At 38.4% G+C, this 25,579-nt stretch overlaps 1 protein-coding gene across 1 annotated transcript in view; it reads right to left on the reverse strand.

The window, feature by feature from the left end:
• Positions 1 to 882: 882 nt before the first annotated feature.
• Positions 883 to 25,579, reverse strand: part of PolE1 (DNA polymerase epsilon catalytic subunit 1) — a 114,633-nt gene continuing 89,936 nt past the window's right edge. Inside the window, exons 29-34 of the mRNA XM_083113241.1 lie at positions 20,425 to 20,574; positions 14,746 to 15,008; positions 10,439 to 10,571; positions 5,484 to 5,695; positions 3,676 to 3,808; positions 883 to 3,410 (exon numbers count right to left, since the gene is read on the reverse strand). Coding sequence (XP_082969367.1) covers positions 3,228 to 3,410; positions 3,676 to 3,808; positions 5,484 to 5,695; positions 10,439 to 10,571; positions 14,746 to 15,008; positions 20,425 to 20,574 — 1,074 coding nt within the window. The 3' untranslated portion in view covers positions 883 to 3,227. The remainder of the gene's footprint in view (positions 3,411 to 3,675; positions 3,809 to 5,483; positions 5,696 to 10,438; positions 10,572 to 14,745; positions 15,009 to 20,424; positions 20,575 to 25,579) is intronic.

A 25,579-nucleotide genomic window follows, 5' to 3' on the forward strand; every position in this document is an offset into this window, starting at 1 on the left:
CACAGTGATGAGGTAGAACATCTCATCTGGTGTCCACAGTCCCCCGATCTTAACATCATTGAGCCTTTGTGGGGTATTTTGGAGGCCAAAGTGCGTAATCTGTTTCCACCTCCAATGACACTTTCGGAACTTGAGATTGTTTTGTGCGAGGAGTGGCTACGTATTCCAGTTCACACTGTACAGGACCTTTATTTGTCTATCCCACGGAGGATACAAGCTGTCATTCAGGCAAGGGGGAGGGGGGCAACCCCCTACTAATACAAGTTTTCTGCAATTGCATTGGTGTTCATATTATTTTGTCCATTACCTGTACATATACTGGTCAGATATGTAGAGGCTGAAATTTAATGTGTGCAACCAAGTGACTGCAATAGGCTTCACCTCAGAAAAAGGAAACTCACATTATGACATTCACTTTCCAAAAATAATGGCAAAATTATAGGCTATTTATAGATATCTCTCATGTAAAATGATCACCGATTTTACTGATACACCAATATACATATACTGATAGAGTACAGATTAATCTATTGCATGTCTAGTTTGCACATCATATTCAGGTCGAGCACTGTTCTCACACGTGTGACGTTTTTTATTTGCAATTTGCATTTACAGTGAAACCTCGATTTTACGTTCCCGGATTTTACATTTTCTCAAATTATACATTCAATCTTGATGGTCCCAACATAGCAAAACATTATAAAATTTTCCTGTATTTTGAGTTGTTTTTTTTCAGCCCCTGAACAATGTAAAATCAAGGTTCCACTTTATATCTTAGATTCTGATTGGATTGAAATGACATGAAATTTCAAAAGGTAGTACCGAAAAAGACAAAGTAATACATTAGCAGTCAGCATTAATATATACAAAATATATTTCAGAAATTCTACATTTGCAATAAATACAAAATTTAATTGACAATAACAATATGCATTAACAAAGGCACAGTAGTGTTGATACATTGAATACAGTGTTACAGTTGGATCTTCAGACATATGAATGGTAATTAATTATTCCGTAACAAATTTTAACAAGCATAATATTTATTGAAATTACTGTAGCAATCAAGTGTGTATAAGTAAAAACAAATGTATTCATATTATACACCAGCAAATAACGTACTTCTTGTTAAGCATATCAATAAATACTATAAAAATAATGAACAGGGCATAACAGAGGAGAATGTGAAATTAGAAAACAACTGTACTACTAGTCTCCAATTACAATTTATCTTCCAAGTAGAGATGAAGCAACTATACATCATTATCAACAAATACGAGGTGCATTTCACAAATAGCGTCAACAGCTTGTAAAAGGAGTCTGCTGTTGTTTCCCTTTGTGTTACAGTGAGTAAAGGTGTTGCGAGAATAAACAATCCCGCCAATTGTGAAATAGTGTCCAACAGTGATGGGTGAAGGAAACATATTGCAATTGTGTCATGAGGTCATACAAATATTCATGAATAAAATGAGTGGTAGGTCTAGTGACTTTTTTACTGACACACTGGGCCATCATAAACTTTGTACGCAAAAGTGAGGTGTTGAAAATGGCAGTAATGGACTTGCTGAATTCCCAGGCAGCACATTAGAAATTAATGCACAGGGTACACAACAGCTTGTACCATAGTGCTTGTAAAATAACGACGACTATGTAGAAAAATGAAGTGGATACCTTATTTACTCATGTATAATGCGCTCATTTTTCCAAAATCCCCCCCCCCCCCAAAAAAAACTGTGGTGTGTACTATGTACGGAATAATTCAGACAGCCAACCTGAAATCGCAGACAGTCATTCAATGATTTTGTGACACTGATTTTGAAACCCTATCATGTTATATATTTGTAAAGCTTAAATCCTGCAGTTTCTCTATATGGCAAGAGTATTACATTCACAGTAGTGACACTAATGTGCAATGCGGTTAAAATAAGCTCATCACAAAATTAAGAAATGTTTTGATTTTTATGGTACTTTGGATGAACTGAAAGATATGGAAAAAGAAAATAATAATTAAAATGTATTACTGGCCAAATAGTATTATATAGGGATGGGACGATATGAAATTTTGGCCGATACCGATACAGTACCGATATAAAATTAGAAATGGTCCTTGAAGACCCTGAAATTTTCATTGATCTCCGTAATAAATGTGTGTTTCGAGCTGATTGCAATGCAAAAGAAGTTGAATATTTAGACATTTACTTTTTCAGAAAGTAGGGCATGGAGATTATCCATAAAAATTACAACAAAATGGCAGAATTTTGCACTAAATTATAAGATATTTATCGATATATCGGATCGGTAAAATAATCGGTAATTTTACCGATAAACTGATACACCGATACAATTTAGAAAGTCATATCTTGAAAACTGGATTGTTCTGCGCATTATATACGAGATATAATTGTTTGTCGCTTTTCGCCATCAAAAACCAGAGTGTGCATTATACATGCATAAATACGGTATGTATGCGTTTGTATTCAACCAATCAACCCTTATGTTTGAAATGCACCTTATCTGAATAGAATGCAGCAGGGGAACAGGAAACCACTTCCATCTGTTTACCAGGCTATATCATGTAGTTGTGTTTAGTTCTGTATTAAATCAGGAATGTAAATATGATTTTGTAAATTTTATTTTCAATAGCAGTGCTACATGAACTCCAACTACATTCACTACTGAGAACAATGGACAACCATTTCCTTTGATAAGAACAGAAGAAAGGTGTGCCTTTTTCACATTACCGTACTAATATGGCAGTGGTCTTGCATTTAAAAAGATGTCCTTTTGCACATACAGTAAAACCTCGTTAATCCGGACTAATGGGGGGATAAGTTGACCGGTTTAACAAAAGTCCGGATTAACTGAAATAACCTAAAAGAACAGTAGAAAGTGCATTAGAACTCAGTTTATAGCAACAAAACACGTTTATCATGGTGTATTTAAAGGGCATAGGCCTAAATACACTGTACAGTACAGTACAGTACAAAGTCTGCGGGAAACAGAATTTTATCCATGGTTAACTGCCTTTTCTTTAGGAAGTTATCTAGTTGAGAAAACCTTGCATTTTTTTTTGGGGGGGGGGAGCTTTTGCCTGTCTGGATTAAGAGAAGTCCAGTTTATCGGGGTCCCGATTAACGAGGTTTTACTGTATGTCACTCTTGTGTCTCGCAAACAGGACCGTTACCTTTAGTGTCTTTGTACATATCTATATTACAACTGTTCCTTTATCATGTTGATATCCACGGATTCTTCTCCAAAATCCAATCCAGGGTTTCGAGTAACAATGGCATTTTGAAGTGCTGTGCTATACTGTGGAATGTTTTGAAGTGGTCTTTTAGCTCCTTTGTGTTGGTCAGCGTTTTGAAGGCACCAGCGCAAGTGCAGTACTCAGTCATGTTCTCAAGCTTAATCTGCAAATAAAGCAATGGAGATTACAATTAGGGCTGGGCCAATACCGATGTATCCGTAATTATTTTTTATCTCAAGATTTACCAATTAAAATAAAACTTCCACACTCCGTAAACCACTGACATTGTGTTGTATTAAAAACTTGTTCTACTCCCCTTCTCTCGGGTAGAGAAGTATGCCAAGTAATCCCAAATCCTGAACATTTGCACAAAAGCTTGACACACAGTTCCTACAGTTACTGGAACATGCAAAGAGAATCTCACATACCTGCAGACACTTCTTGCACTGGAGATCCTGCAGGACATATGCCATTGCTTTCCTCTGAAGAATATCCACTAACAAGTACTCTATTTCCGCAGTATCATAGCTAGTCTTACACAGGGAACATTGCCATACTGGTCTGGAAAGAAGCATATATTAGTAATTTTACTCTTGCACCTAACATTCAGAGTAGTAGACAATATATATTCATGAACAGTGGGATTCAAATTGTGTTGCTCCAGATGTAGATATTGTAAAAGCCAAAATTACATGATGTAATTATGCAAAATCATGGATGCATGTACTTTTCCATTTGTATTTAAATAAAAATGTTAACGATTCCATTAATAACTTGTGGCACAACAGCCTGTGAGGGCCTGGGTCTAGCTACCAACTGCCGGACTCACTCCCACTTGCCGAGGTGGTCAAACACCCAACCAGTTATGGGGCGACATGTGGACAGCACGGCGAACCCCCCCAGTTGTAGGTTTCCATGACTAGGTTTCGCAACTCATTTGTAGCTGCAACGTGCCACAACTCATAACTCCAGGGTATGGAGATCCGAATTGGAAACACACCGCTCCTTGCTCCGGCTGGTCAGTTGGAAGCACCAGTTCTCACCCAGGGATCGGGATTAAGACGATCCACCCTTCCTCCAGGACACGTGACAGTAAATAAAATTCCAAATACTTTATAATTAAAATGTCCAAAATCTTGAATCACGAATCGCGTGCGCACATACTGATTTGCACAAGTTAAAATTATATTTTGTTGGGTCATGCACGCTCGAAGGCAGTGATAAGCAACTTATTTAACACAAGAGTATGCGTACAGCCTTCACAGTTAATAGCAAGACCTCAACTGCCTACCTCAAGCGTGAGGCGCAGAATAACAGATTGTTCTATCTTACAATAATACAAACTCATAACATAAAATAACACAAGGAAAACTGATAATTTATATAACAGAGCAATGTTAATTAGCGATAGTAAGCTAAAGTTCAGGTTGGCAACAATTAAAAATGCCATCGTGGAAGTTTTTACATCGCCAAAAACATGAAGCGTGGTTCCCCCACTCCTAACATAAACAGCCAATAGGACAACGATATTTTATTGAAAACGAGGGAGAAATACTTTGCTATAATATTACAATATTAAACTATATAGAAATAACTAAACTGATTTTATCAAATAAATCATATTTGCCCTTGCACATAAAAATGATTAAATAAAGATTTAGTTTATAACGAAGACAAATTACTTCAATCTTGTACATTGTTGAACAAAAATCGATATTAAGAAGAAATGTATTTAACTTGTGCTTGAACAACAAAATTTGCATGATAAAATAATCCTAGCCATATTGGATTTGAAAAACAATAAAAACGTTGCATATACTATTTGGGATAATTATTAGCCTGTAAATTCTGAATAAATGTTGCAAAAATACGCGAATAATATTATAATATAAGATAAAACATAAATATATACATGAATTATGAAAACAATTAAGTATAAATAATTTAATCCAAGTTCTTAACTTGAAAGTATACGAACAAGGTAAATGCCAATATACGACTGAAATCTGCCTAACATGGCGGTCATTACATAGCTTACCAATTTCCTCACGATAATGGGTGGCCACTGGTTCCATGCACAGGCCGAATTTTTAGGAGAAAAGTCGTTATGCTTCCCCCTCAGGAGACTCGAACCTGCATGCATCCCGAAGCCAGAGCCCAAAGCATACATTTTTATAAAATTCAATATCAATGCTATGGATTCAACTAATTGTGCCAATGTAAAATGAATACTTACTTTCCATTCTCCTGAGCAAGGTGTGGGTCCTTGCACAAGTCAATGTCCCTACAGTGGTTGCAAGCCTTGCAGATGACTTCAGGAAGAACGAAAGATATGCACGGATCCTTCCATTCGGCCATGTCGCTGAAATCCCTCACCCCAATCAGACGCAGCATGTTTCTCCTCAACCTCATCACCTCCTCTTCCACACTGTGGTCTAAGTTCAACACCTGAAGTAGAATCATTAGGAAAAGCATGATTAACATGTTTAGGTACATCTACCACAAAATAATACCAAAACAATAGTATGGGTTAGTGTACAAAATGTAACCATTTGCTTTATGTATAACTCAGAATTGGTAGAGAATTACCGCGGTGGCACAGTCAGTAACGCGTCTGACTACCATGCTAAAGGTCCCGGGTTCGATCCCCGGCCGGTTCAAATCCGGGAACTTTTCTAACGATGCAAGCGGCCCCGGCGCCCACCCAGCATCGAATAACATGGGTACCTGGAGGAAACCCTGGGGGGTAAAGGCGGTCAGGGGCATGATGCTGATCACATCACCCCCACTCACGACCGTATCAAGAAAGTGTGGGGCGTTACCCCCACACCCCCTATATGCCTTCATGGCGTGGTGCTAAGCACAGGGGAACACTTTACTTTCATTAAGCACCATCTATCTATCTATATATATATATATATATATAAATGGATGTATGTGTGTATATATGTATGTATGTATGTTCCAGCATAACTCTCAAACGCCTGGAGAAATTTGAACCAAACTTGGTACACGTATGACTTACAATCTGGAAAGAAATACTGTGGGGGTAAGACACATCTGGCACCCCTAGGGGTGGGGGTGGGAAGGGGTGTCATGTAAAAATAATTGAAAACGATCAATATTAGTGTGGAATCCATTGCTTTCAGGGTCGCTAAGATGAATAGTGACACTCCCAATGCCGTTCACTTTATTTATTCTTGCTCCTGGAGGTGAAACTAAAAATGTTGTTTATAATTAAGTTTTGAGTTAAATTAATATTATAGTGAATTTGTAAAATATTTTACTTTATAATTTGTATACTTATACTTTTAAATACTTGTAAATAAAATTAGTTACATATACCAGGTGTGCCGTTTAATAATTCTTAATTGATCCGAAAGAAAACAAGTGTATCTGGGGAGAAAGGTAACAAATGCTTTATTCACAATATGCACCATCGCTAGCTATACATTGTGCCCATCTGTCCGTCAAATTGTGGATGCCCTTCCAGAAAAATCGTTCACATTTTGAGGTGATCCAGTCAGCAAGCCATTGTTTGACATCTTCGTAATTGTTGAAATGTTGCTGGGAAAGTGAGTGGAACATCGATGAAAACAAGTGGTAGTCCGAAGGGGCTAAGTCTGGTGAGTATGGTGGGTGAGTCAAGAATTCCCAGCCAAGTGCAGAAATGGTGTCTCTTGATGCCTTTCGCTGTGTGTGATGAGGCCTTGTCTTGCTGCAAAATCACTTTTCCGTGTCTTGTTGCCCAATCTAGGTGCTTTTTGATCAATGCATGGTTCAAATTGATGAGTTGTTGATGATAGCAAACGGCATTCACTGTTTCACCTGGTTTCAGAAGCTCATGATACACCACACCCTTCTGATCCCACCAAATGCACAGTATTGTCTTCCTTCCGAAGTGATTCGGTTTTGCGGTCGATGTTGAAGGTTGTCCTGGGTCAACCCATGACTTTTTGCAATTTGGGTTCTCGAAGTAGATCCATTTTTTGTCCCAAGTCACTATCCGATGCAAAATAGACTTTCTTTCATGTCGAGAAAGCAACACTTCACACACCGTTTTTCGCTTTTCCATTTGTCTGTCGTTTAGATGATGTGGGTCCAACTTTCATGCCTTCTGGATTCGATGGCATGAAGACGATCAGATATGGTTTGGCGACCAACATTTAACTTCTCTGCCAGTTGTTGTTGCGTTTGCGTATCGTCTTCGTCCAACAGTGCTTGCAATTTGGAGTCTTGGAATTTTTTCGGCCTTTGTCTTTCAAGTCCAAATCACCACTTTTGAATCGATCGTCGAAACCAACTAACACACGTCTTGTGTTAGGACATTGTCACCGTACGTTTCCACAAGGATATGACGGCTTTCACTCGCGTTTTTCTTTTGATTGAACAAGAAAAGCAGGACGTGCCACACATGCTCCTTATTTGGTTAGAAGGTCAACATGTTTCCCACACAAACCCAAAATCATGATCACTCGCACTCAGTTGCATATCCACGGCATAACAGTTGAGACTGCACCAACCCTTGCTTCCAGCGCCATCCAGCGACGAAATTAAGAATTATTGACCGGCACACGTGTTAACACTATAGTTAGAATTCATTATTTTCCTGTCTAATAGAAGATTGGGAAAAATAAATATCCGCGCAGTGCTGGGTAATCAGATAGTACACTATAAAAGCTAAGTGACATGTTCATCCTTGTTGATTTGCTGCCACTTTCAACCAACCAAGCCACTTGCATGTCTTGAGCATACAGTATAATAATGAGAAAAGTTGTTACGCTTCCCCCAGGAGACTCGAACCTGGGCATAGCTTGAGCCCAAAGCACGACACCTTAGACTTCACAGCCACATGCGGGACCTTCAGTATAATTAGGTGAACAAATTACCAGCATTGATGATAGCCTCACTCCAATCAAATTTCAGATAACATCGGATTCAGTTGTTGCACTGTGTCCTGTTGCTCACACATTGGTGAAAAAAGTCAATTCAGTAGTCGTTAAGAACACACAGGAAGGTTAGGTAATGCATAAGCCACAATGCAATGGACGACTATTCACTTGCATTTTTCTCAGATCCATACTTGTGTGGATTATCACGTTTTACTCCCAAATCACTAATTTGTGTCAAATTGTTTTGATGGACCGATATGAAATTTTGGTGAATATCAATACAGTACAGATACCAATATTTTACTGATCTGATATAAAATTCCAAACGTTTCAATGACTCTTTAATAAATATATGTTACCAGATGAACCAAGCTTTTGCAATGCAAAAGAAGATGCATATTTAGGCAATTACTAAAAAAAAAAGTACAGAATGAAGGTTACATGTTTATACAGTATCCATAAAAAATTGTAACACAATGGCACAATATTGCACAAAATTGTGAGCTATGTATACATATATCAGATCAGTAAAGTTATCGGTAATTTTAACGATAAACCGATACACCAATATTGGCCGATACCAATAGAGTACCAATTAATCTGTCCCATCCCTAATATATTGTGTAAAATTTTACAAGAACAGCTCTACGCACATGTAGAGAAAAAGAGGCTTACATGGTCAGAAGTATCCGGACATCCACATGAAAATGAAGTACAAGTTTGGGGTGCCCTCCATCGGGAACACTGGCAGTCAATACGGTGTTGGCCCACCCTTAGCCTTGATGACAGCCTTCACTCTCGCAGGCGTACTTTCAATCAGGTGGCGGAAGGTTTCCTGGGGAATGGCAGCCCATTCCTCACGTAGCGCCGAAATCGATGTGGGGTTGATGTGGTCCAGCACGAAGTCGGCGTTCCAAAACATCCCAGAGATGTTCTATGGTATTCAAATCAGGACTATGCGCAGGCCAGTCCATTAGGGACGTTGCTGTCGTCAAATCACTCCCCCACAAGCCCTGCAGTATGGATGGATGCTCGGTCGTGTGGAAAGACAAAATGGTCATCCCCATACTAGTCTTCGATGGTAGACAGCATGAAAGTGATTAAAATGTCAACGTAAGCTTGTGCGTTGACATTGCCACATAAAGCAACAAGGGAACCAAGCCCACTCTAGGAGAAATGACCACACTGTAACCCTGCCACCCCCAAATTTCACTGTCGGCACTATACAGGATGGTAGATGTCGTTCACCAAGCATTTGCCACACCCACACTCTACCATCGGATCGCCACATTGTGCACAGTGATTCATCACTCCACACAACGGTTTTCCACTGTTCTATGGTCCAGTTTCGACGCTCTTTGCACCACCTGAGGCAGCGTTCGGCATTTACCTGTGTGACGTTTGGCTTATGGGCAGCTGCTCGGCCATGGAAACCAAGTTGCCGCACCTCATGCCGAACAATCATGTTGCTTGGAGTAGATCCTGATGCAGTTTCGAATTCCTGTGTGATGGTGGCAATGGATGATTTACAATTAGGCTGTACGACCCTCTTCAACACTTAACGGTCTCTGGAGGTCAACATGGAAGGTCGGCCTGCACGCTTTTGGGTCGTACACATCCCTTCATGTTTCCACTTCACTATCACATCGGAAACAGTGGACCTAGGGATGTTTAGGAGGGTGGAAATCTCACGCACAGACTTCTTACACAAGTGGCACCCAACAACCTGACCACGTTGAAAGTCCACGAGTTCCTCAGAATGTCCCATACTGCTGTCTCGCACTGTCTGCAGACTACTGAGATCGCTGACCTTGTGTTCCACGCATTAAGATAGCAGTACTGTGTCACCCTTTACGAAAAACACACATTTCGCAGTATGTCCGGATACTTTTGTTAACGTAAGAGTATTTCACAGAAGGAAGCAAAAAATAATGGACAATTAAAAACACACAAAAAAGAAAACAGAAGATAAAGGAAGCAGTTAAAAATGGACAGGATTACAATATACAGTGGAACCTCAATTTTATATTTTTTAGGGCACCAAGCCAAAAAAAAATTAAAATGGAGGAACATGTAAAATTGAGGAAATTTTTATAACATTTTGCTACATTGGAACCATCAAGATTGAATCTATAACGTGGGAAAATGTAAAATCTGGGAATGTCAAATCGTGGTTATAATATTATATTATAATATTGAAAAAAAACATGTGGAACATTTAAAAAGGTTAACTTAATTCTATCACAAAGTCACAAGGGAGCACACTAGATGACAAACCTTTTTAGTTTGGAGACCTTACCTTACAAACAGCCTTTGTAAATTCCAGTGCTGGATTCATCAGCTTCAGGTGAGATCCTGGAAGCTCAGGGAAGATGGAATTATCGCTTTCTACTGTTTGGCTTGGCAATTTCTTGTGAATTTTCTGGACAATCCTGAAATAATAACGATAATATAGAACAAAAAGAATGCTGCAGAAATGATAAAAATTAGGAATGGGCCGATATGAAAGTTTGTCTGATACCGATATAAAATTTCTGATACAAAATTTCAAATAGTTCTTGAAGGACCTGAATGATTCATTGATTTCCTTAATAAATGTGTTCTTTGAGGTGACTACAGTGCAAAAGAAGTTGCATATTTAAACAGCTATGTTTTGAAAAAATAGGGCATGGTAACTTATAACAAAATGGCAGAATTTTGCACTGAATTGTAGGATATTTTAGATATATCAGATCAGTAAAATAATCGGTAATTTTAGCGATAAACTGATGTGCCTATATCGGCTGATATTGATAAGAGTAGCAATTAATCTGCCACATCCCTAATATAAATTACACATAGTAATTTAAATTCAATTTTTCTTATAGCTTCTGATGCCCGTTTGCACCAACGTCGATTTACTCGCGAGTAAGAGTAAACTCAGAGTTAACCCACGAATCGGCTGATTATCTGTTGCATCAACAGAAACACCAGGTCAGCTGGGAGTAAAAGGAGGGTAAACTTCACCCAACTTCACCCTCCAAGATCGGCGAGTAAAAGCAGAGTTAACCCACGTGCAGCAGAGTAATGGCTGCCATCCGCAACCGGCAATGTATCACTTCAGAATTTCAAAACTAAATAAATGTTAAAATGGAAGTAATAGACTCAAACTATGTATATAAAAGGTAAGAAATATGTAGTATGTTACTATATATACACTTTGGGAGATGTTTACTGTGCACATTCTGCAGTAAAGAGAGTAGTGTAAAATTGCATGTGCAATACAAACATAAACACACATCCAGAAACCCATAGCGATGTAAACATTAGCTAAAACGATCGCGAATGCTACGTGGAGATACATGTGCATATGTATATTGATGAAGTATAATGAGTGAAGTTAGAGAAGAGGCTCGTTTAATGCTCACTTCCACTGTTCATTAACCTGCCTCCTTCATCAATTGCCTCCAAGTTATCCCAGAAATGTACTGCATTTCATATTGCTTCAATACTGAAGTTCTACGGGAGGTGACGAAAGTGAGCCTCACTGATAGAGGACTGGAGGTCTAATAACCTCTAGTCCGGCAGGAGTATAAATGCGAAGTCCGGAAGGACATCGCTCTCATTCTCTTACAGTTTTACTCTGAATCTACTTCGATACACTCAGCGCGGGATAATGGAGGACATGTTGGTCAGAGTCGAAGTACTGACTCTGACACGATATGGACACAACATACATCTTCGTCTAGGACAAGACTCTACAAGAACTTCGGACAGGTATGGTAGTGTGGAGAGAGCATTCTCACTCCTCTATAATTCATCTTTTCCTTCATTGACCGGGAGGGTGGGGGGTCCCTTTTGAATTAGTTATGAACCATAAACCTCTCGCTTTATGATTTGCTACATCCCGGTGACTCTTGATCCCCGATCTTTATACGAGTCACATTTCATGGTGGAGATGCTTTTGGCTCTCACGTAATTTTATACACTCCAGTACAAATTACCTATACATTTTAATACTCCCCCAAAACAACTTTGTATCTGTTTCAATCAAGAATAATCCCTCAACTAACACTTCATAATGGAGATGCTTTGTCTTTTTCAAACCATTTTGTACACTCCCGTGCAAAACAGTCCTAAACAGTTTTTCCCAATCCCCAGACTTTTTGTTGACTAACCTTACCCGATGAACATTTTCATTGCATTCCAATCGTAAAAGTTCAATTACATAATGCTATGGAAAACTATTTGAATTTGTTTAATGACAGTTTTTTTTTTTATCCTGACGTAAATTTATACTTGCTGCGAACTTGCCCCTTCCCCCCACCTGTTTTTCTGTCGCACTTTATTGACAGAATTGCTGGTCACGTGACCATTACCACTTACTTTTTTACATCTGGCCTCACCTCAGGCTCTCGTTCCTCGGTTGCTTCCCTGGCGCTTGGGATATCGCTGAGTAGAGGGAGGGGGAAACTGGTGACCTATTTGCGATATCCGGTTGTTCTCTTCTTTCCTTGTCCCGTTAGAGGTGGAAGGGGGAAACGGATCACCGCATGAAGATGGCTGGAATGCGGTCGTTGTCACTTGTGCTCCCTGAGACGTCACATTTCAATTGTTGGGGGGTGGAGGGAAACCCTGTTTCTGGGAACTGGACGCAGCTGAAGGTTCTCGGGTCTCAATGCATTCTTGAAAGTCTTCCAAGTTCTAAACTCTATATTTTCTGCCGTTGACATTGATATATTTATATTGCAGATGAGCTCTACATCCTTGCTGTCTGGCTTCGAAGATATGCTTTTTAAGTCTCTGTCGTTGTTGACTAACAGAAAAGGAATAGTCTTGCTCAATGTAAATATTTGAGCCTTTCAATTTGCTGCTATTTCGAAGAATTTTCTCTTTCTCCGTATTGCGGAGGAATTTGCACACAATGGGACGAGGTTTTCCGGACCACATGCTTCCGGTACGATGAGCCCTCTGGATTGCGTCCGTTGGTAAGGAAAGATGAAGTCTTTCTTCGAATAATTGTCGCACTGCGCTAGCCGATTCATCCCATGTCTCGTTAATTTTTTCATGCATGCCGTGGAAAACAAGGTTTTGTCGCCTCGATCGGTTTTCGAGATCGTCCAGATGATCCTCCAGAGTCCGAACATACAATTGAAGCTCGCCGATGTCACACTTAATCTTGCTTGTCTCGGCCTCAACCATGTCAATCCTTCCAACGAGTTTGTTCACAGTGACGGTCAGCTGCTTGACCTCACACATAACAACATCGTTCGAACTTTTCACTTGAAGCATAACTTGCTTCAGTTCCATAATTTCGCTTGAGAAATCAACATTGTTACGGGGGCCTGGATTTTGCTCGTTGCCGCCTATAATCAGCAATGATAGCAGAACCACTCCATAAGCATGGTACACAGTTTTCGGAAAAACACTTCCCTTTTCTGTTTGGATGCTTGGGCACCAAGCTGCGCGAAAGAGGCCGATCGCCTGCTGCCACTGCCCCAAGGAATTTCCCATCTTGTTCAGCTTCACTGCACTCTAGAGACAACCCAAAACATGTCCGTTCGCTTTCACTTTTCACAGCCTCGTTGGCCTGCAAGAATGCAGTTGCTAGGGTGTACTATGCGGAAGTGAGGTTGATTTGGGTGCCTTCTCAAAAGACACACAATTCTTACTAGGAATAGGCTGATACCGATAAAGTACCAATATAACTACCTAACTTACTCTAGCCTTCTTAAACCCGAAAGTTTATGGCTGCAGCAACACAAGCCTTCCATCTGTCCATATCCTGGGCAAGATCAATCCAATCATTTCCTTACTGATTATAATTATAAAGATAATTATCTTTAGGTCCATCTCGATGTTATCCCTCCATCTTCGACTTGGCCTTCCTACAGGTCTCTTAGCATCAGGTTTCCCAACAAGAATCCTGTAAACTCATCTTGGCCTGCCCACCTAAGTCTTCTTCATTTAATTATTCTATTAATATCTCGACATGAGTACAAATTATAGTTTTAAATAATGTACCAATACTGATAACAGACATTCTACCAATCCGATATAAAATTCCAAAAGAACCTGACTAGTTCATTGACCTCTTTAAATGTTTGTTTCCAGGTGACTGCAGTGCAAAAGAACTTGCCTATTTAGACATTTACTTTTTTAAAAAGAAGAGCATGGATTACCATAAAAATTATAACAAAATGACAGAATTACTTACGTGAAATTTCGTTTTTCCACGTTGCAATGCAGAAATATGAAACTTCACATAAGTAATTCTTAAACTGCATCCATCATGAAAATGGCAGAATTTTGCACTAAATTATAAGATATTTATAGATATATCAGATCGGTAAAATAATCGGTAATTTTGCCGATATATTGGTATGTCGAGTACCGATTAACAGTCCCATCCCTAATTCTTGCAATCCACCTGTCTCATTACAAAACAAGGCAAAGTGAGCCCAGTGGCCCCAAACAATGTGCAATGTACCTCCACTGGAAATCAAACTTGAAAGCTCTTGATTACATGGCAACAACATTAACACTATGCATCAGGGAAGGCCCACGAGCATTAGAAAACATGGTGGAAAGTAAAAGTAGAATCAAAACGAAAAAATATATACTCACAGGAACAATTTCTGCGACATATCCCCTGAAATGAGTTCCTTTGCATACCCGGCTGTCGAAGCGTGTGCACCTAATCCTAGCTGTGGAGTCTGGCTCCCTAGTTTCCTCATGGGTGTGCTCCCGGGAGCTATCCTGGATTTCTCCTGGTGTAGGTGCTGATAGATGGCACTGATGTAGCCAGCCACCACCGCGCTGAAGTTCATTTGACATGCGGCTGCCTCTGGTAAGTACTCCATCATGTTCCAGTTCATTACTATTTCAGGCTGGAAATATAATACAAATTTGTTAAGTACTGTATTTACTCATGTATAGGGCTCGAAAGTTGAGGAAAATTCCTTTTTTTTCCTAGTGTCCGAAGACGAGGCCCAACATAATATATGTTCATTTTGGGTCATTGAAGGCCAGAAAAAGTTGGGGTTTATTTGTCCATTTCTGCCTTTTTCGGTGTTTTTTGGCTTATTGGTCCTATTTTAGCCTTTTTAAGGTCTAAATGGCTTTTTTTTGCAACTTCACTTTTTTTCGAGCTCTACTCATGTATAATGCACACTTTTCCCCAACATTTTTGCTCCCACAAACTTCTGGTGTGTATTATGCATGCAATAATTTCGACAGCCAATGTGAAACCACGCATGTTTACACTATGTCACTGCGTATAACATGTACACATCAGTAGGCGCAAATTCAAATTACAAGGTTGGATTTCTATGGTAATATTTTTTTTTTTAAATACACTATACAAGTGAAATGGTCAGTTCCCATGATTTTTCACTTTGTAACGGAATGTTCCGGGAACTTTTCTAACGATGGAAGCGGCCCCGGCGCCCACCCAGCGTCGAATAACATGGGTACCTGGGGGGTAAAGGCAGTCACGGGCATGGTGCTGATCACATCACCCCCACTCACAACCGGATCAAGAAAGTGTGGGGCGTTACCCCCACACCCCTATACGCCTTCATGGCATGGTGCTAAGCACAGGGGAACACTTTACTTTTTACTTTTTAACGGAATGTTTTAAGACTGAGAAAAACGGCACTATTCTTGCAGAATTCGAGTATGCACCTCCCATCACACGGGATGTGTATCAGCGGTAATTGTAGGGGCAAAAATAATAGAAAAGAACTTCCTGAACGCTGCAAATTCATAACATAATTTGCATCTCACTTTCTTCTACTACAGAATAAACAAGGCCGTTACAGAAGCGAAAGCATTGGGATGGTAAACACAGTGGAGGGAGAGAGGGTGAAGTGGCGTGGGTTGGTAACTCATTGCATGCACAAGACAATACTCTCCTCATGATCTGCATAGCAACAGCTTTACGACGTACAACTAAGAAAGTCATTTCTTGAACCTGAATTGTACTGCGCATTATATAAGAGCTATAATTATTAGTCGCTTCTCCCTATCAAAAAACAATGTGCACTATACACACATAAATACAGTAATATGTAGGACCACGTATTTATGGTGAATAAAGGATCAAGATATTGGTACAAAAACGGCAAATTTCGGGCTCAAAAACAGTGTATAAAATTGTACTTCGGTGTTGTACTCTGGAAGTTTATGGTTTTTACAAGCATTTAAACATGTTGTTTGATGCAATGTTTTGGAAGAGCATATGCTCCCTTCATCAGACCTTTCCTTTATTTATATTTTGACTGTAAACAGGGTTCCCACACACCTGGAAAACCTGGAAATCTCAGGGAATTTGAAAAAAATACAAATCTCAGGGAAAATTTTGTAATTGATTAATGGTTCCCAATGAAGCAAAACTGAGGGATTATAATATGCACCTGTCTGTGGATAATCCAAGCTGCAAGCTGTTGTAGCATTTCTTCTTCAGCAAGGAACTCATATCTATTTGTTTGTCTGTTTCTTGTTTTTAAATGTGATTCCAGGGCTGGTGACCAAGTTTATACCCTCATAAATTTTGCGTTTTTTAAAATTTAATTAAGCGATTTCGATCTTTTACATGACGTAAAATATATTTCAAAATGTGGAAAACGATAACCTGATGTCTAAAGTTAACCAGTGTTCATCTGATTTCCCTTATTAGGGAGTAGTTTTAAGTTTTTTCTTCCTTCTTTTTTTACAAAATAGTAAAAAAATTGAGTGTCCTGTTTAGGAAAATATTTATTTTCTGCCATCTTCTGTGTACAATATTGTTGATTGTGTATTTACTGCATTTAGAACAGAATTTTAAATATTTACTTACTAGTGCCATATATGAATTATGTTTTGTTCATAAATACTTGTTCATATTTTAAGTTTTTGATCATGTTCAACTATTGTTATAGTCATGACATGACATGTGAATTTTTACATGCCTCAAAAGCTCACATGTGTGTAAAATGGAATTACTTGTAGGACCAGCAGATCTACATTAATATCATGTAGTGAAATAGTTTTCTCAACAGATATGCCAGAATGATATATTTGACAATGTTCCAAACCCCCAAACCTATGTTCCCATTTCTTCATGACTCCCTCGAAAGTGTTGTTAGAGATGTAATGGGGAGATTCATAAAAAGTGACATCTTGAACAATGCAAAAAATAGTTTTAAATTAATGCAAATTGATGTCAGGAATTCTTACAACTTGATTCCTTTGACAAAGATTGATATTGGAATTGGTGCCAAAGCTGCTTTGGAAGCTAAAGAGGTGAATGAAAAGGAGAAGCTTATGTTTTTTACTAGCTGCAGAATTTAACCAACAACAGGAGAAGATTGTGGAACGTAGTCCCCTTAAGTTCAGGTTGGTGAGAGCCTCTACTTGTTTAGTTCCGAAGCAAATGACTCATCCAAAGCGATGTGCTCAGCGCATGGAAGACCTGATACAGGAACTTCTCAGGAGAAAGAGAATGAACGCTGTAACTGGTGATAAAGTAATTTGCCAGTTTAAAGGAATTGAAAGAGAAGTTTTGTAACTTTTCAATAAAACCGATGCACTAGATTCTTTTTTTACAGGTGTCATGAAGAACAAGGATGACTTCTCTGAGTTATGGAGCACTGTTAAGTTGGTTTTGATTTTATCACATGACAATGCATATGTGGAACGTGGGTTTTCTGTAAATAAGCAGGTTTTAATACAAAACTTGAAAGAAGAGTGTTGTGGCTATTCGGCAAGTTTATGATGCAGTGAAAGTGGTAGGAGGAGTGTCAAATGTAGCAGTAAGCAAAGATATGATCCAGAGTGTTACAGGTGCACATATTAGATACGAAGAAGCATTACATAAGTTGAGAAAGAAATGTGATCACAAAGAAAACAAAAGGAAAGAAATGAAATGTAAAGCAATTGAGATCTGTGCTTTACAAGCCAAACAACAAAAGATGCAAGAAGAAGCAAAGGCTATTGCAGAACCATTAAAAAAGCTTGAAGTTTTTGAGAAGTAATGTTTCTTAATTTGCAGTATCCAACATTAAGTACATTTCTTGTTTTATGTTTCAGTCTCAGTAACTTATTATTCCTTTTTAAATTGGTACTAAGAATTGTCACTTCATTTTTATATGTTTTAAAAATTCCAATAATTTCTTTGTCTTAACTATTATTGTACGCATTACAGATTAATCGATATTGTATCCATTTATAAACATCTATGAAAAGTGTGAAAATATTTCAATGTTCTATATCAGATATGTTAGAAATTGTTTCAGAGTATTTTAAAGTTCTAGAAAACTGGTCGTCTTTGTTCTTAATTACATGCAAAGAAGTGTAATTTTATTTTATTATTGGACTACTTTTGTTATTTTCATCAGAAAACAACAGTAATAAAGAAGGTGAAGATGGTATGGCTATGAGGGAAAATGGAGGAGGCCATTGTAAAATTATAGTAGTCATTTACTGTGCATTCAATACTCTGGAAAAAATATGAGGATTCTGGAAAACTCAGGGAAATCTCAGGGAAAATGGATTTGGAGTTTGCGTGGGAACCCTGTGTAAAGTACAAGAAGAAAACTTCTACAATGCAAGCAATACATATACAGGGTTATTCAAAATGATGGATACACTTTCATTCATGTATATTTCCTTGAATATACATTACATATTAATAATATACATACAAGAGAGAGAGGAAAGTCTAAAGTTTACAATCTTACAATAGAGGTTACAGATGTTCAATATGGCCACCGACTGCTGCTCGGCAAACATCTAAGCGGTAGCCGAACTCATTCCACACACGAAGAAACATCTCTTGTGTAACTGAGTTCACTGCAGCTGTGATACGGTTCTGCAGGTTGCCCAGAGTTTGCGGTAGAGGTGGTACGTACACGGCTTGTTTGACATACCCCCACAGGAAAAATCACATGGTGTGAGATCAGGGGATCTCAGGGGCCATGACAGAAGAGCCAGGTCTTCATTTCCTATGCGACCTATCCATCGGTGAGGAAGGGCTTCATTGAGAAACGGCATCTCTGAACTCGCCATACAGTTGCTTGAGGTATTCCAAGTTCTCTGCTAGCTGCATTAGTTGACTTTCTAGGACTGCGCACAAAACTGCCTTCAATTCGTCTCACATCCTCCTCTGACACACGCAGTCGGCCCGTGCTTTATCCTTTGCAGAGACATCCAGTTTGCTGAAATTGGTTAAACCAACGGCATATGCTCCTCCTATTTGGTGGTTCTATGTCGAATCGAAGACGGAATGCTCGCTGCACTGCAGTTGCCGATTCAGTTTTGCCAAACTCAAGAACGCAGAAAACCTTGTGCTGCACGGTGGCCATCTTACTCGGAACTGAACTGAAGGGTCCTTGGTGGCACGAGCATGCGCACTCGAGTGGTTGGTTACACAACTGCGCTCTTGCGGTAGTATTCGAAACTTTAGACCTTCCCCTCTCTCTTGTATGTATATTATTCATATTCAAGGTATATTCAAGGAAATATACATGAATGAAAGTGTATCCATCATTTTGAATAACCCTGTATATAAGAAAAAATTGTGAATTCAATCCTAAATTAGATTTGAAAACTATACTTAGTTCACAAGATAAACATTTTTCTTTGTAATAGTACATTTATGTAGTTATCAGCATATTATGCTCATTCCTGTTTAAAGGAGTGTATTTTTGCATATCAAAGTTTTAGAGCAGAATTAATCCATTTGCTATGATTTTGCACAACTCACAGGATCAACTTTGAACTTCGTGTTTAAGAGTTTATGTCACATTCTGCAGTTCGTTTCAAATCATTCTGTGACAAAATGTGCATATTCCACAATTGCATATTATAAAATAACACAAAACATCTTAATTGTAATATACCACACTGCTTGTGTGGAATTTCAAGATGATTTCATTTCTACCCTGAAGATGGGAGTGACAGCTCTCGAAAGCTTGGAATTTTTTCCGCAACTCACTTGGTTGATAGCCCGAGAGAATCTTTTCATCACATTTGTTGCCAGGAAAACTTCAGAGACTTACTCCTGAAAGCTTCAGGACTTACTTCAAGAAGAACACCTATTACACAATTGGATATTTTCGTACTTACACCTGTCAGCCTCAGTAGCAGTGGCTATCACAGCATGGTACGACACCAGGAGTCCTGGGTTCAAATCTCAACTTGGGCGTGGGTATTCTTTGTGAGTGTCCATCAAATTCCTCATATCATCAGTCATGCTTATTTTTGCTATTAGCCAAACATGAGAGGAATGCAAAGTAAAAGAAAACAACAATCAATCATACTTACACCTTCATCTTCCTCATCTTCATTCAACACTTCCTCTTCCTCATGGGGACTGTCCTCATTATCATCATCTTCAGCATTTGCTGTTGATTTTTCCGTGCAGGGATTCTCAATCCCATTTGGAAGTTTCCCCTTCACTCCAGCATGGTTTGCCTGATAAAAAATAAGTGAAAAAATGCAGTTTCTGTAAATAGCAGAATTACAGAAATTAATCAATTTACTGTGATTTTGCACAGGTCACAGGATAATTCAGACTTTTAGAAAAAGTTGTGATAGTAAATAAACTCTAAATGTCATGGTTTAAGAGTTTATTTCACATTCTGTAGTTTGTTTCCCAACATTTTGTGACAAAATGTGGTAGGAAAATGTGCCTCTCATCTTTCAGGGTTACGAGTGAACATATTCATGCCTAGAGTAATGCTAATTCATCATATCCTTGCATTCTAGAAGCACATATTTTTGGTAAATAAAAAAGCAAAATTTCGGTACAAAAAGAGTCAATTCTGGGTTTAAAAGCAGTAAATAAAATAAAATTTCTGTGTTACAGCATGAAAAAACAGATGAAAAGCTGTATATAAAATGACATTTTGGTTTAAAAATTGTGAACATAGTCCAAAATTTGATTTCTTGTAAACATAATCCAAAATTTGATTTAAGAACTGCACTTATTACAAAATGAAACTTAACCCTTCTAATAGCACATTTACGTCGTTACCAGAATATTAAATTTATTCCTGTATAAAGGGTTCCATTCTTGCTTCTCAGATATTTACAGCAGAATTAATCAATTTTTCATGAATTGCATAACTCTCAGGATACTTCAAACTTCAGATAATGTCGCATCGGTTAATAAACTCTAAATTTCATGTTGAAGAGTCTATCTTGCATTTTGCAGTTCATTTCACATCATTTCGTGACAAAACAGGGTAGGAAAATGAACCTCACACCTTTAAGAAACGTGAAAAATTAACATTATAATGTGTTATTTCGTGTTTTGTCAAGAACGAAATATGCATGCCTCTACTAATGTACTTAGCTCCTTATGAAATATGTAATCTTATAGTTTGTAACTTCCTTTGTTCGCTTATTATGACAAACTTGACTAATTTCCTGTTACTCTGCTACAGAGCATAGGGCCTCAACGAAGCATCGCCAACGGACTCTGTTTCCAGCCATCTTCCTTATCTCATTCCAGGTCTTTCCTGCTTCCCATATTTCTTGCTCTATTGTCCTTCTCCAACTCATTCTTGGCCTTCCTCTCCTACGTTGTCCTTGTGGGTTCCAGCTCAATGCTTGTCTCTCTATTGCCGATGGATCTTTCCTCAATGTGTGACCAATCCACTTCCACTTCGATCTGTATTGCCACCGGTTCCTCTTGCGTACGTTTCCATAGATCTTCATTTCAGATAATATCTGGCCAATATATTCCCAGAAGTTTCCTTAGGCATCTATTTATGAATGTCTGTAGGTCTTTAGTAATTTTCTTTGTTACTTTCCAAGTTTCACATCCATAAAGGAGAACTGACTTCACATTAGTTCTAAAAATTCGCAGCTTAGTTCTTATTGAAATTTATCTGGCTCTCCAAACTTTATATAGCTGAATAAATGCCACATTTGCTTTCCTAATTCTTGATCTAACATCATATTCTGTTCCCCTGTATTTGTCACCAAACTCCCCAGATATGTAAACTCCTTAACCTCTTCAATATTTTCCTCATTCAAGTGGAAATTTTCCATCTTTTTTACATTTGTTCTTAATGATTTCGTCTTTGTACTATTTATCTTTAAACCAACTCTTTTCCCTTCCTTATCCAAATCTCCTAATTTCTTTTCCATATGTGTGAGATAGCAGACAAATATCATCTGCAAAGTCCAAGTCTTCTAGCTGTTGGGTGAGACTCCAATTTATACCTCTCCTTTTTCCTTCTGTTACCCTCTTCATTACTTCATCAATTATCATCAGAAATATTGTTGGTGATGAAATATATCCTTGCCTTACTCCTGAAATAACTCTTATTGGATCTGTAAATATTCCCTCATGCACAATTTGGCATGTGGAACTACCATAAGAGTTTTTAATAAGATCAATCATATGTGCTGGAATGCCATATTCCTTTACAATTGTCCACATTTTCATTCTATTTACAGAGTCAAATGCTTTCTGGAAGTCCACAAATATAAGGTACAGACTAGAGAAGTATTCCATACTCTGTTCTATAATAATACGCAGTGTATTTATCTGATCTATACAGGAACGGTTGCTTCGAAAGCCTGCTTGTTCTCTCCGGATCTTTTTCTCAACACATCCTTTAATTCGATTTAAAATAATTCTACTTACAACTTTACTAGGAACTGAAAGTAGTGTTATGCCTCTCCAGTTATTGCAGTTAGTAATATCTCCCTTCTTAGGTATTTTTACTAGTAAACCTCTTTTCCAATCTTCTGGTATTGATTTTGTTTTCCATATTTTTGCAAAAAGTGGTTGTAATATTTCTATTGTCATCTCCATGTCTTCCTTAAGAATTTCTGGTGGAATGTTATCAATTCCAGGTGCTTTACCACTCTTTTGTTCTCTCAGTGCTTTTTTAATTTCTTCTTTTGTTGGTTCTTTAGTAGTTATTTCATCTTCTATTTCATATTCTGGCATTTCTTCCGGTATTTCAAGCAAATCTTCTGTCCCTTCTATGGCTTGGTTTAATACTTCTGAAAAATGTTCTTTCCATCTATTGAGCTGATTTTCCTTATTCGTAAGGAGTACTCCATCTTATTTCTCACTGGGCGATTCCATATGGTTTTTTTTGAGACAAGATCTTATTATCATTCACCACAATCATTGTTTCATTTTTCTTTGAGCAACACCTGTTGTCATTTTTATTTCAGTTTATTATAATTTTAAAAAAACATATATATGTTAGAACTAGTAATAAAACAATGTATCAGCCAGTATGGGTGATTTAAATTCGAACTGTTACTTTACTGATTTGTTACAAAATGGAACATTTCTTGAAGAACCGGAATTACTCATAAGCAGGTCTCTGCAATTCGGTCTTGACTTAGGAAAAAGGAACAGCGCTACATAAAAATTTACTTTACACAACTACGGTGTGAATTTCTACTTTATATTCACAAAAACATTAACAAAATAGCAGGCTTATGCACTCAATTATATACTATTTATACAGTTATCAGAGAAGAGAGGACAAGAAATTGAAACCGCTTGGCATCACAAGAAGTGTGCAGCAGGGGTATTCTGCCACAAAAGAAGTGATGTAAGTGAGGTGACAAAAATAAATTTTATAAAGAATATGGAGGACAGAATAAAGAAAATATGCACGAAAGAATGTGAGAAAGAAGGCAAAATAAATAGCCTATGGAAACAGCTGGAAAAGAATGGCTAAGAGAAGGAGGGTAGACTGGACATAAACAGAAGAAGGAAGAAAAGTGGCAGGGGAGAATTGGAAGAGAAAGAAAAAGAGGAAGAGAAAGAAAAAGAGAGGAGGTTTGGAATAAGGAGTATGGGGAAGACCACAGAAAAGATATGTAAAGTGCTTAGGAAAGCGGGCATTAAAACTTACAGGAAGGGAGGCAGAAGCATCTTAAGAATAGCGAAGAATCCAAACAAGAAAAAGGAAAACAGAGAAGAGGAACGGATTATCTACGAGTGAAATGCAAAGAATGTCAGTGTGTGTACATAGGAGAAACGAAAAACAGGCTAAAAGACAGGTTGAAACAACATAGGGATGATGTACGACTTAAGGGCATGCGATACAATTTCCACAGGAGTCTTCCCAAGCCCTTCCGCCCATGGCAGTATGCCAACTTAGCTATCTTGGAACCAGATCTGGCTCTTTCGTGCACTCTAGCCGGACCCTGTGGCCGAGTGGTTAGCACATCGCGCTGAGACGCCAAGGGACCCAGGTTTGAATTCCGCTCAAGCTTGGTTGTTTGCGAATGTCCATTCATCAATTTCATTACTCATCCCCATCTTCACAAATTAGCCAAGAGGCACAAAACGCGAAGTAAAATAAACTAAATCAATCAATCAATCTTTCGTGAACTCGTTCGGCTGTGAACTGGGATGCCCACCCCCGTGCCCCACTATGATGCCATCTCTGGTTCCGACCCACATAGACCACCTTTCGTCATAATTATACATTTTGCACGTGACGTGAAATTGTTATATTGGCTGCGTCGCCCCACTCTCTCTTATCTCCCCAGCTACTTCTTTATAGCGCAATGTTAGACGTGAAATTGACATAATTTTGTCGTCAGGGAATTCTTTACTTTCGATTTCATACCACCATCGGTGGATTATTGAGATGGGCGATGCCGCTGGATCTAGATGTTGAAAACTAAGATTAAATTGTCATCAATTTAGAGTTAATGATGATAGCAGTGCCCCACCCCTTTGACAACTAACATTACCCTAGAAGGCACTTTATCCAGCCATCCTAAATCTAGCTCCATGAGAGTCAGTTTTAACTCCATTTAAGGTGAAATTTAGTTCTTTTATGCCCATCAGTAGGGACATTGAATTTTCGTGATGCGCGAAATGTGAAAAAAAGATGCAGTTTTGAACATTCTGGACGTAACTACACCCCCAATGATGAAATATCCATGAGTTTTATTCGCGAAGTAATGCGAAATGTGTGCTTTTCCACGAAATGAAAGCTTTTTCACGAAATAACCGTGAAATATCATCAAATTAAGTAGAAAACACGAAAAACCAGCAATCGAGGTTGAGCGCACAAACTGTCGATTTGTAACGAAACGTTTGCCTAAAGTTTCCTACCACTTGCAGCTGAAGAACGTTTTATCTTCGATCACATCAGGAAGATGCTGCAAATTGGGATTTCCCATGCACATAATCTCAGCTCGAAAAATTCGCTCCCTGTCAAGCTGCATTCCTTACTTCCCCCGAATGTCTACTCAACTTCCAGTTTCATTTAACTTGCTAGCTGTAGCAGAGATAAGATTAGTCTGTTTTTGTTTTTTTCCACTGCTGGTATATATCGCTGATCTAACATTTTATTTACCGCTCTCCTCAGTTTTTATTTACCATAAATATGTCTCCCTACCCATCAGGTTTGGCAACACTGCCAGGAGGCAAGGAAAAAAGCATTGATCATATGGGAGTATGATTTGATTCATTCTCTTG

The sequence above is a fragment of the Lepisma saccharinum genome, chromosome 27, assembly GCF_977018435.1.
Source record: "Lepisma saccharinum chromosome 27, izLepSacc3.1, whole genome shotgun sequence".
Lineage (NCBI taxonomy): Eukaryota > Metazoa > Arthropoda > Insecta > Zygentoma > Lepismatidae > Lepisma > Lepisma saccharinum.